At 48.2% G+C, this 12,516-nt stretch overlaps 1 protein-coding gene across 1 annotated transcript; it reads left to right on the forward strand.

Annotated features, from left to right (window-relative positions):
- The first annotated feature begins 3,373 nt into the window (after nt 1–3,373).
- ZNF408 (zinc finger protein 408) lies at nt 3,374–9,833 on the forward strand. Its single transcript, XM_021009743.2, is given in 4 exon segments — nt 3,374–3,509; nt 4,439–5,593; nt 5,596–5,952; nt 5,955–9,833. Coding segments are annotated over 4 exon segments (1,761 nt in total). The 3' UTR covers nt 6,068–9,833.
- Nucleotides 9,834–12,516: the final 2,683 nt, after the last annotated feature.

Consider the following 12,516-nt stretch of genomic DNA (forward strand, 5'->3'; position numbering starts at 1 on the left):
TTTTCTTTCCTTTATTTTTCTTGGCTGTTTTTTTTTTGGTCTGTCTTCTTTCACAATATGACTAACTTGGAAATATGTTTTGCATGACTGTACATGCATAATTTATATAAAATTGCTTGCCTTCTGGGAGGGAGAAGGCGAGAAGAGACGGGGGAAAGAATCTGGAAGTCAAAAAAATTTTAAATGAATGTTAAAATTTGTTTTTTACATGTAATTAGGGAAAAATAAAATATTTTTTAAAAATTTTAAAGAAAAAACCATGTCTCGTTGGTTGGTCAACACGCATGTATTTCTTATGCACCTGCTATCCCAGGAATAGGAGCACCTGGAGGGGCAGTGGATAAAGTCCAGGCCTGGAGTCAAGAAGACCCCTCTTCCTGAGTTCAAATCTGGCCCCAGACACTTCCTAGCTGTGTGACCTTGGGCAAGTCACTTAATCCCACTTGCCTCAGTTTCCTCATCTGTAAAATGAGGCTGGAGAAGGAAATGACAAATCACTCCAGTGTCTTTGCCAAGAAAACCCCATGGACAGTACGGGCCATGGAGTCATGAAGAGGCTGAACTGAGCAACAATATATGTTTATTCAATGAAGGAATGAAAGGATAAAATGAGGCAGTATCTTTGTCAACCTTCAAGTGCTGTGTAAACGCTGGTTACTATTACTGTTATCATCACCATTATTATGAAGGGATCTCCCAGGGAGCACACTCCCTCCCTCAGCAGAGATTGCCACCGTCTTCCCCAGTGGTCTGAGACCTGCTGGGGGCACTGCATCCTCCCCAGATTCACCAGTTCAAGATGCGTCAGAGGCGGTCAGTCAATAAGCATGTATTAAACGCCTTCTGTGTGCCAGGAACTGTGCAAAGCGTTGGAGATACGTAAGGAGCTAGTCCGTGCCCTCAAGGAGCTTCCAATCTAACAGGGACGTGACCCCAGCGCTTCCTGCTGCCAGGTCCAGAGAATCCTCTTCACTCATGCCTGCCCCCCTCGTCTCTTCTGGCGTCAGTTTCCCCTGTTGTTAAATGAAGAAGTTGGACTGAGATTTCTGACATCCCTGAGGACCGCTCTGCACGCACCGGCTGCCTCCCACTACAATGATGATCATTCTATTACGATGACAATCAGCTGGGTGGTGCAGTGGGCAGAGCACCGGGACACCTGCCAAATGCAACCTCAGACGCTCGCTAGCGGTGTGACCCTGGATGAGTCACCTAACCCCCGCCTGCCTCAGTTTCCCCAGCTGTAAAAGGCAGAGCTTTCCCGCAGCTCTCCAGGAGACCTGCAGAGGCGGAACCCGAGGAGCGGGCGCGAGTTTCCGGGGGGAGCAGCGCGGGCGGCTCTCACTTCCGCCGGCGGCGGAAGCGGGTCTGTTCGGCCGCTGGGGCTCGGCGGCGGCGGCGTGGGCGAGCTCGGGGCCGGGGGTCGGGGCTCCCCGCGCCCACCCTGGCCCCCCCGGCCGCCGCCCTGGCCCTGCCCCCGCGCAGCCTCCCCCGCGGCCTGGCCCTGGGCCCGTCGGGCGCCTCAGGGTCGCGGCCCGGGCTGCTCTGTGGGCCCTGGAGGGGCTGGCGGCCGGGCTCGGACCCCAGCCCCGGCCCCGGCCTCCGCAGGAGGTACGGAAGGCGGCGGGGCGGGGGCCGAGGGCCACGGGCCTCAGTTTCCTCCTCCGTAAAATGCCGCCAGCGCTCCCGGGCCCGTCGCCCCTCCCTGGGTCATGGGAAGCCCTGGGTTCAAATCCCAGCTGTGCGACCCCGAACAAGTCACCGCCCTGTGCTGTCCAGGGTTCCCTGAACTTGTCCACACGGACCCGGAGCCCGCTTGTCCTGGGGGGTCTGTGCCAGGCGGGGCAGCGGCTTCTGCGGACAGGGACCCTCCCCTCTCCTCAGTCTAGACCCGAGGTTCCCCAGGGCAGGGAGGCGGCTTTGCCGGCCTTGCCCCTCCCGGCCACGCTCAGTGGACTGAGCGCTTCGGGATCCCCCGCGCGCTCCTTTCTTCTCCGATAAACCGGGTTTTCCCCTAAGTCTCCTGACCACCTGTGGACGTGCCTCGCTCTCCCCATCTGTCCAGTGGGGTGCTCGAATAGCACCGCTCTCCCCTGAAGAGGATCCCGAGGCCTCCGCCTCTTCTCTAAACTGAGTCCGAAAAGCCGCAGACCACAGACTAGATGAGCGAAGGAGACCCGGGTGTGTTGCAGCCTGTCTCTGACCCTCTCTGGCAGGTCATGCACTTCGCAGGGAGAACGTGAGCTTCCTGAGCGCAGCGACTGGTTTGATTTCACTCTTTTGCGCCCTTAATTCCCAGCGCAGTTCAGGTGTCTAATAAATGAGTAACTTCTGATGGATGGATGGATTGCTATTTGACTCATCAGTGCTTTTTTTTTTCCGAAGCGCTCTTACCTCTAATGGTCTTGTCACTCGATAGCGTTTCTTGTAGTTACCTCATATTACAATGTCCATTGAACTCCGTGTGTGCCTGGGGGTGCCATTTCTGGACTCGTCTTTCTTCTCACACCCGGGACAGTGCTCTGCACAGAGTAGCGGCTCAGTAAGTATTGTTAACTAAATAAACTGGGAAAACACGGACCAAGCATCTACTCTGAGGCAAGCCGGGTCCCTGCTAGATAGACGAGACTGACCCAATTCTCTGAAAGCTTCCAGTTTAGTCCAGGACGGGATAAATGTGAAAGAGAGGAGTCTTAAAGGGATGCTGCGGAAGACTTGAGGGGGAAGAGATTCCTTCTAGCCAAAGAACCCCACACAGACTGGGCAAGGGCAAATGTACAGATTTTTCAAAAACAGCAGAAAAGAGAGCTTTTCGAACTCTCAGTCAATTAACAAGCATTTGCAAAGTGCCTACTGTGTGCCAGCTAGGACTTATAAAGCAGTTTATATCTGTTAACCTGATTCGGTCTTCACAACCACCCTGGGTGGGGAGGTGTTATTATTATTGGCTTTATTTGCAGATGAGGAAACCGGCCCAGACTTGCCCAGGTTCACACAGTCAGGGAGTGTCTGAAGCAGGAATTGAAATCAGGTCTTTCTAAGACGAAAACTAGAGTCTTTACCCTCAGGAGTTTACATTCTACTTTGGGAATGTCACATTTGAATCAATAACAATGAATTAATGAATGAAAAAGCAGTCACAATGGGCAGGAATGTAGTGTAGTGCATAAGCCTGGTGTCCTGAGAACCTCAGTTCCAATCTGGCCTTAGCTGCTTCCTAGCTGTCTGACCCTGGGCAAGTCACTTCACCCTGTTTGCCTCAGTTTCCTCATCTTTGAGCTGGAGAAGGAAATGGCAAACTAATCCAGTATCTTTGCCAAGAAAATTCCAAATGGGGTCATGAAGAGTCAGATGCAACTGAACATCAGCAAAAATGTACCAAGCACTGTTGTGTCTGTGCTCCGTTCACAAAGAGGCCCATGAGGTCAGGGAGGTGATGCCACGACACGCGAGTGAAGAGCAAACCAACGGGGTGTCTCCTGGAGGGCATGCTACCAAGCTGTGCACAGGTGTGCTTTTGATGGGGACAGCCTGAAAGTGGCCCACAGTCCTTATGCCATGGGGGCCACCCAGAGACTAACCCTTGCCAGTGTGGGCTGCTCCAGAAGGGCCCAGCCCTGATCCCAATAAGAGGTGTTGAAGCAGAGGAGAGACAAGGGATACCAAAGGGCCCCAAAATACACAAAGCACTGGGCCCAGTGTCAGGAGAACCTGAGTGCAAATCTTGCCTCAGACACTGCCTAGCAGTGGGACCCTGGACTTGTCACCTAACCTCTACCTGCCTCAATTTCCTTAGATGTAAAATGGAGATAATAACAGGCCCTACCCCCCAGGGCTGTAGTGAGGGTCCAGTGAGACTGTAAATCTCTTAGCCCAATGCCTGGTACATGGTAGGCACTTAATAAATGCTCATTCCCTTTCCCCTCCCTTAAAATCCAAAGGTGAGTCAGTCCACCTGTCTGAAATTCAGCTTCGTCAGCTTTAAGACAGGGGTCCCAGTCTTTATATCCTCTAACTTAACAGATGGCTGTGAGAAAAGTACCTTCTAAACTTTAAAATTTTTTTAAAGAGTATTTTATTTTTTCCCAATTGCATGTAAAGACAATTTTTAACATTCATTTTCAAAAATTTTTGAGTTCCAAATTTTCTCCCTCTCTCACCTTCCCTCTCCCTAAGATGGCAAGTAATTTGATAGAAGTTATATATGTGCAGTCATGTTTAAAGCTCCTTCTTGGTGTGAGTTGTCACTACCTAAGTGAAGCGTTCAAACTTGGTGGGTTAGGAGAAGTTTGTGACTCCCCTGGGATGTCTGGAGCAGCATCTTCCCGTCAGTCCATTCCCCAGAGAAGATGCCTGTCATTGCCTCACCCAGGGAGCCAGGCTGGGTGGGACATATCTTGTTTTGTGCTGACCCTACTCTCCTCCCCTTCCCTTTCAGCCATCTCTCCCCAGTGGGACCCTGCCATCGAAGGAGCAGCAAAACAGAGCCCCCAGTTTGGACTTGAAACCCAGGGAGAGATTCCCACAGGCCCTTGTTGTTCCCCAGAGCCCCAGGAGCACATTGAGGAGGAAGGGGGGGAGGAGGAGGAGGAGAGTGAAGGAAAAACAGTCCCTCTGTCAGACAGCCCCGGAGAGGGGTTACAGCTGTCCCGGAGCAACCCATCTGTAGGTCCAGAGAGCCCAAGCTCCAGTGACATGGCCTCCTCACCCATGCCTCGTGGTAGGGGCCCCTGGCTCAGCCCCCGCTTGGCTAACTGATCTTGTAAGCTATTTGGCCCTGGGAGTGAGAGTTTCTCTGGCGTCAAGAGCTTGTCTCCCCAAGACCACCAGAATGGAGAGACAGAGCCTTGGGGCTTCACCAAGCCTCCCAGAGACAGGAGGAGCCCAAAGGGCACTGCCCAGCCCCTCTGGAGGCCCTAATGTTGTGCCGTGTGCCGCAAGGCCTTCCTGCAGCTCTGCCACCTGAAGAAGCACCAGTTTATGCATGCTGGGCACAAGCCATTCCTGTGCACAGAATGTGGCAAGAGCTACAGCTCTGAGGAGAGCTTCGAGGCCCACGTCCTGGGACATCAGGGAGTGCAGCCCTTCCCCTGCCCCCAGTGAGACCTACCTGAGCACCAGGTGGTACACTTGGGTGCCCGCCCCTTCACATGTGACCAGTGTGGGAAGGCCTTCACCCGATGGTCTTCCTTACAGCTCCATCACAAGGCCCACCGCGTGCCTGCTGTCCCCACCCCATGCCCCTGCCCCATCTGCGGACACCCCCCGGCCAACCGAGGCTCCCTGCACAACCACATGCACCTCCACACGGAAGAGAAGCCCTTCCTGTGCCCCCATTGTGGCCAGGCCTTCCGCCAGCATGGCAACCTGAGGGGACACCTGCGCCTTCACACTGGCGAGCGGCCCTACTGCTGCCCCCACTGCGCGGATGCCTTTCCCCAGCTGCCGGAGCTGCGGGGACATCTCATGTCTCACACAGGCGAGGCCCATCTCTGCCCAGCGTGCAGCAGAGCCCTGTGGGATCCCCACACACTCCAAGCTCACGAACACCTGCGCTCTGGTGAAAAGCCCTTTTCCTGCCCGCAGTGTGGCCGGCATACGCTCTGGCCACCAAGCTGCGACGCCACCTCGAGTCTCATCTGGCAGCCAAGCCTTTCCACTGCCCAACCTGTGGCGTGGGCTTCACCCTGCTGCGGAGTCTCCAAAGGCACCAGCTCAGCCATCAGAGTAAGACCACCAGCAGCTGCACCCCTGCCCCAGCCAAGCCCGCCATGGCGCTGCTCCGGGCAGAGATGGAGCTGCGAGTCACCCCAAGCGAAGGGGATTCCTCCCCCACCCCAGCTTCTCACCCAGCGGATGTCATGGAAGTCACCATTTCAGAGAGTGAGGACAGATGCCTTGTGGCTCAGGAAGAGTCAGGCCCCGGGCACAGCCTGGTCATTCAAGAGAGTGGGGGGGGGGGTTCAGCACTGTGGCTGAGGTGGCGGAAGTAGAGACGGGCCCCCTGACATCCCAGCTGGCCCTTCCACAAAATCCCATCTTACATATAAAGATGTCTGTTTTCTAGCTGCTTGTCTCTAGTGTCTCCCTGGACCCATTCTTTGTATTTGTCCAACTGGAAGCAGAAGGAGAAGGTCAAATGTCCCTCCCTGGGCAGGACCTTGGCCAGCCTTGGGAAAGCTCCTGGTCGTCTGCTGGTGGGAGTTGTTATCTGCTCTGAGCCCAGTTATTCCCAGAGGCTCAGCGGAGTGTCAGGTGTCTCTGCGCACCTGGCCTGTGAACTGAGCCTCAGATGAGACAGAAGCTTCCCATGTGAGGCTTGTGAACCAGTCCCTCCCTCTCACCAGGGAGGCTTGGGAATCTCTGCTGGGAGAATGGAAAGGTGGGAACAGCATTCAGCCTCTTAGAGGCCAGAGTCAGGCACTTCCCCATCAGGAATAGAGGTCATGTGATGTCCTTTCTTAGCTCATCAGATCCCAAGGGAATAAGCCAGCTGGCTTCAGGCAGTCAGCAAATGTGAATTAAGCACCTGTTCTGTGCCAGGCAGTGTACTCCATGGTGGGGATACAAAGAAAGGCAGAAATGGTTCCTGTTTTTTGTTATACAAGAACACAGACTGAACAACAGCTTGGTGGAATTGGAGGGAGGAAAGCCTGGGTTCCAATCTTGCCTCAGACACTAGTGGTGTGACCCTGGACAAGTCACTGATCTCTGTGAGCCTTCATTTTCCTTAGCTGCATAATGGGGATAATAACTGTGTTAGGAATAAATGAGATAGTGTGTATCAGGTGCTCTCTAAATTTTAGCTGTTATTTTTGGTGGGACACTATTTTGGAAGGGGCCAGATGTTAATAATAGCTGGTGTTTATATAAAGGTTAATTGAACATCTTGAATGCACTGGCATTTGCTCCAAAAGAACCCTGTGGGTTAAATTATTCTCATTTTATAAATGAGTAAACTGAGGCTCCTAATGTGAGAACTTAGGGGATCAGAGATATAGTGGACAACTTGATTGGAGGCTAATGTGAAGGTCAGACTGTCACAGAGAGGGTCAGCCCTGGATCTCATGGAGCCTCAGTTGAGGATAGCAGTATTATACACTGAGTGCTTGCTTGGGTCTAGTACGCTGTCTTTGTGTAGGGAATTTTAAAAAGTAGGAAATAGTCCTTCCTCCCTAGGAATTTAAGATCCATTAGTCAAAACAGCACAAAACAAAATCAGGGCACATGGGAGAGTTTAACAGGTTCTAAGGCTGACAGGATTGGAAAAAAAATACCCTTACTTTGTACTGGCATGCTGGGGTGCAGATGCATTCAGTCAGTGCATAGACATCAGCACCTGCTCTGACTTCCCTCCAACCCACGCCAGGCTGCCTTTCTTCATGTTACTGGTCAGAGGAAAGAAGAAAAGGTGAACAAGGAGGGCAGATGCCAATCATGACAGCTAGGCTTAGAACTGGAACCAGGCTTTGAGATGATCTCAGCCAGCTTCCTCCTTGTACAGAGAAAGAAGCAAGCTCTGAAAAGGAGAAGGCTTTGCTAAGGGCATGGTGCCAGCCTGCTACAGCCAGCTCGAGAGCTTGAGCCTCCCCACTCTGGCCAGGCTCCTTTTCACCAAAGTATGAAGCCACAGGGCCAGAATTTATCAATGGAGAGACTTTGAATTCTTTGCTACAGTGAGATTCTTTAAGAGGAAGAGTATTCCTTCCAATTCGCCCTGAACAGCATTTTGAGGAGACTTAGTCTATACAGATAATACAAAATTCCAAATTCGAAGGAGAGCAAAATTATTCAGTTTCAGATCTGCTAGGTTTAGAACAAAGTCATCACAGAGTTGTATTTTGTATTAGATATAAAATACAGTACCATGGGACCCAAATTAATATGTACAGAAATTTGTTCTCATTTTTTTGGAGTGGAAAGAGCCCTGAACCTGTGGTCAAAAGAGCTGACTTTTAATCAAATAATTAAAAGGGCATGCTGGACAAGCTGGTGTCTCGGGGCCCTTTCACTTCAAATGTTCTATGCTAACAAGTTACATTCATTTAGTGGTTTAAGATTTGCCAAGCATTTTATGTACGTTGTCTGAGGGACAGCATGGGATGGTCAGCCCGGGTTTCTGATGACACGGTAGCTGTGTGACCATGGACAAGTCTTTAGCTTAGTGCCCTCAGCAACCTTCTAAAAGCTATTAAAGATCTCTATTGGTGGAAAAAGTTCCATGCCAATAGGTTCCCAAACAAGCCCAGGTCCAGACCAAAACAAAGAACCCTGTGATGGAGGTAGCATTCATATTTTCATCCTCATTTTACAAAGGAGTGAGTTAAAGCTCAAAAAAATTCTAAGATTATTGGGCTTTCAGAGTCAAAAAGGACTTACCTTAAAGACCATTTAGTCTAGTGATTTTCATAGTGTGATCGAGGGATCCTTGGGGGTCTCTGAGACCCTTTCAATAGACCTTTGAGGTCAAAACTATTTTCACAGTCACATTAAGACACTTTAATTTTTAATACAATAAATATCAACAGATAAAACCCACATAAAATCTTGGGGAAGGGGACATCCTCAATTTTTAAGAGTGTTAAAGGGTCCTGAGACCAGAAAGTTTGAGAACAGCTGCTCTAGTCCAACCTCAGTTTACAGAGGAGGAAATTCAGTATCATCAAGGTAAAGTGACTTACCCAAGGACACACAACCATGAAGTCATGAAATTACGCAGGAGAAGAGTTGGAAGGGGTGTTAGTGGCCATCTCGTCCAGCCCTTACCCAAAAGGAATCCTTAGCGTTATATTATCATCAAGTGGTTATCCAATGGCTGCTTGAAGACCTTAACAAAGGGGAGCTAAGCACCTCTCAAAGCACCCCCATTCCATTTTTGGATAATACTAAATGTCAGCAAGTCTTTCCTGACACCAAGGCTAACTAAATTTGTTTCTTTGCAATGAATGCCTGCCCATTGTCTCTGGTTCTGCCCCCTGGGGCCCAATAGAACCAGCCTAATTTATCCTCCTCCACATGATGGCCCTTCACATACTTAAAATTGTCCATTCCCCTCTGACTCTTTTCTTTAGGGTAGCACTTGCATTTCCTTCAACCAACCGATCCTTGCATAACAGACTCAAGGCCCTTCCCCCTCTTCGTTGCCCTCCTCTGAACACTTCGTAGCTCGTTGCTGTCTTCTTTAACTCTGGTGTGCAGAACTGAACACAGTATTCCAGATGAGTCACCTTCATATTCATGGAAGCTCTGTCTCTCCGTGTGGCCCAGGATCGCGTTAGCTTCTTTGGCAGCTGCATCACACTGTTGACTTTTGTGGACTTTGTAGTCTGCTAAAACTCCCAGCTCTTTGTCATAACTGCTATCTAACCATGCCTCCCTCACACTGATCTATGCCCCATTGTAAGACCTTACAAATTCACCCCAATAACGTCATCTGATTAGATTTATCCCGGCCCTCCACACTGTAAATATCTTTGGGAATCTTGGTTATCATCCAATGTGTTAATTTTGTGTCATATGCAAATCTGATGAACACAACATCTACACCTTTGTTCAAGTCACTGATAAAAACAGTAAGTAGGCCAGGGCCAACCATAGATCCCTGGGACACGATCCTGGGTCTTCTACCTCCTGCTGCCTGATTCTCTTTCATATTACACTATGCTGTCTTCCTAAAATTCCTTCAGCTCTAACTTTATGTTCTATGTTCTGCAATTGTTTCCACCTCTTGTGCCTGAATTTAACGGCATCTTTTGATTATAGTATCCATCGTTTTATAATATGTAACACATTTGTATATATGTGTATATATAATATAGATGGCATTTGTCACATTTTTGACTTAGCGTACCTAACTGAAGTGTTTCAATATTGATATTCTCACCATGAAACCCCAAAATAAAAGTATATTGCGGCTAATTGGAAGGTTGGCTCCCAGGCCTTCCTGAAGAGCCAAATAAAAGCCAGTGAGTTTGGTTTCACCATGCACCCAGAGACAGTATTAGTTTGCTGGACAATGAGTTGTCATGCCTTGCAGTGCTCAGGGTGAATAGAAAACAAAAAGAATGTCATGGAGATATCTCTAGCTTTCCCACCAATGTCTGTCGCAAAGAGAAGAGAGAGAGAGACATTTTACAAAAAGTTTCATCAGATCCTCCAAACTAACTCAATGAGCCTTAGCATGCGAAGGCTTCAGTGCAAGTGGACCTAGGAAAGGTAGGCCAAAATTACGCTAGAAAATATGGTTCTAGAATAAAAAATCAAAGAGGTCAATGGCTGGCTGACTGTTGGCAAGCATCATACCTATGGATCATGAATACTTTCCTTAAGAAAGGCAGCTAGGTGGCACAGTGGATAGAGCACCCGGCCTTCCCCTGAAGTCAGGAAGAGCTGAGTTCACACCCAGCCTCAGACCAAACACTCGGGACACTTACTAGCTGTGTGACCCTGGACAAGTCACTTAACCCCAATTGCCTCACAAAAAAAAATTTACATGTAATTGGGAACTATTAATGAAATAAATTTTTAAAATAAGTCAAGAGACAGTGGATATGGAAAAGCACTCAACAGTATCAACCACAAAATTGAATCAGTGATGGCCTAGGACATAGTCCTGGCTACTGATGTGGGGAGTTGTTAGAGAATCAGCTGTTTGCCTGCCATTGGAAGAACAACTTGTCTAAAAGGTAGAAACTGACTGAATCAGAAGAATAAATATGAGAAGGCCTGGCATGCGGTTATAGAAGCTTCGTCCGGACCTATCTGGATGGCCTGTTGACACTGAAAATCAGAAGTGGATAAAAGAAAAGACCTTGAAGCAAATTCCGTATGTTTCCTTATAAGAGTTTAATCGGTAAAAAATTATCATCTCAATTAGGTGAAGAGTCCAGGAAGTGCCTTATCCAGAAAATGCTTGATATTGCCAAACACAGGCCACTTGGAAAACGATGGAGAAAAAATGGTGGAAGATTAAGAGCTCTGTTGCCTCATAAAATGAGGGAAGAGAAAAATAAGTCTGTAGAAAAGTTGGCATGAGACCCGACTAAGCCAGATCTTTGCAAGAGTATTTATAGATAGGAATGAGGACAAGAGACAAAAAATAGAGCCTATCTCTTTCAGCATTTCCATGGCAGTATTATTTGGACTCTTTAACCCCTTATTCTCCAGTGTGCCACATGAGTAAGTGACACGGTGCTGAAGTATAGGAAGCCATAGAGAACATCTGGTGCTGACCGTGTACACACAGAAGGAATCTATGCTTATGGCCGTACAGTTTTGAAGCCTTTAAGGGATTGATTTTCAAGACGTTGGAACGAGGGGAAGATACTAAACAAATGGGAGAAGTCACACAGAGCATTACCAGAAAGGAAGGTCAAGACACCATTAATAACCATCCATATTCCTACTTTTGATCTCTATAAAATCCTGAAGACTGATCTGTACATATATCAAGATGATCTTTGATGAAAATGGGAGAAGGGAATGGGTGGTCTTTCCTAACAGTTTTCTGCAGTATACTTCTAGTGCCAGCACATACTAGGGTTGTAAGAAAGGCTTATTTGAATTAAATCTTCACACACAAAAAAATCGAGAAGTGTAGTAAAGATAAGATCCCCTAGTATTAACTGTTGATTTCAAAAATATTGAATTCTGTGGAGCAAAGTGAAGCCTTCACTGGATCTCCTCCAGTAAGTTGTGTCCCATGAATATATTAAGAGCATATAAGATTTCTTGATAAATACAAAAAAGCTTTGTTTAATATTTTTCTGGTTATCACTAATAAGCAAAACATAAATCCAGGGAGATGTATACCATGTGCCCAGGCTGTGTGCAACTGCCACGGAGGATGTTTATCATAGGATCCAAATGGAAGAGGGATTCCCCATAGGTGGGACTCCCCATTTGGAGGCTGCTCCACCTGTCTATGGGTGACATTATGCTGATCATATGTACATATGGATAGATAGATAAATGCAGATATGTATGTGTACATATGAATATGTATATATACATATAAAATTCCAGAATACTAGAGCTTCCTCAATGGATGCACAAAATGCAAAATATTTTGGATTAACAAAGCACACAGAAAACACTAACTGAATGAAAAATGTCCAGGCTCATAATTGGGTAGATAGCCTCTTGAATTATTTCATCAGTGTGTATATTGGGGTGTGTGTGTGTGTGTGTGTGTGTGTGTGTGTGCACGCAGCTAAGTGGTACAGTGGATAGAGTGCCAGGTCTGGAGTCAGGAAGACTTCCTGAGTTCAAATCTGGCCTTAGACACTTACTAGCTGTGTGTCCCTGGGCAAGTCATTTAACCTTGTTTAGCTAAGTTTCCTCATCTGTCAAATGAGCTGGAGAAGGAAATAGCAAACCACTCTAGTGTCTTTGCCAAGAAAACCCCAATGGGGTCAGGAAGAGTCAGACAAGACTGAGCAGCACCAATATGTATGTATACATATAGATAGATAGATAGATAGATATAGATGTGTGTGTGTGTGTGTGTGTGTGTGT

The sequence above is a fragment of the Phascolarctos cinereus genome, unplaced genomic scaffold, assembly GCF_003287225.1.
Source record: "Phascolarctos cinereus isolate Bilbo 61053 unplaced genomic scaffold, phaCin_HiC Scaffold_9;HRSCAF=440, whole genome shotgun sequence".
NCBI lineage: Eukaryota > Metazoa > Chordata > Mammalia > Diprotodontia > Phascolarctidae > Phascolarctos > Phascolarctos cinereus.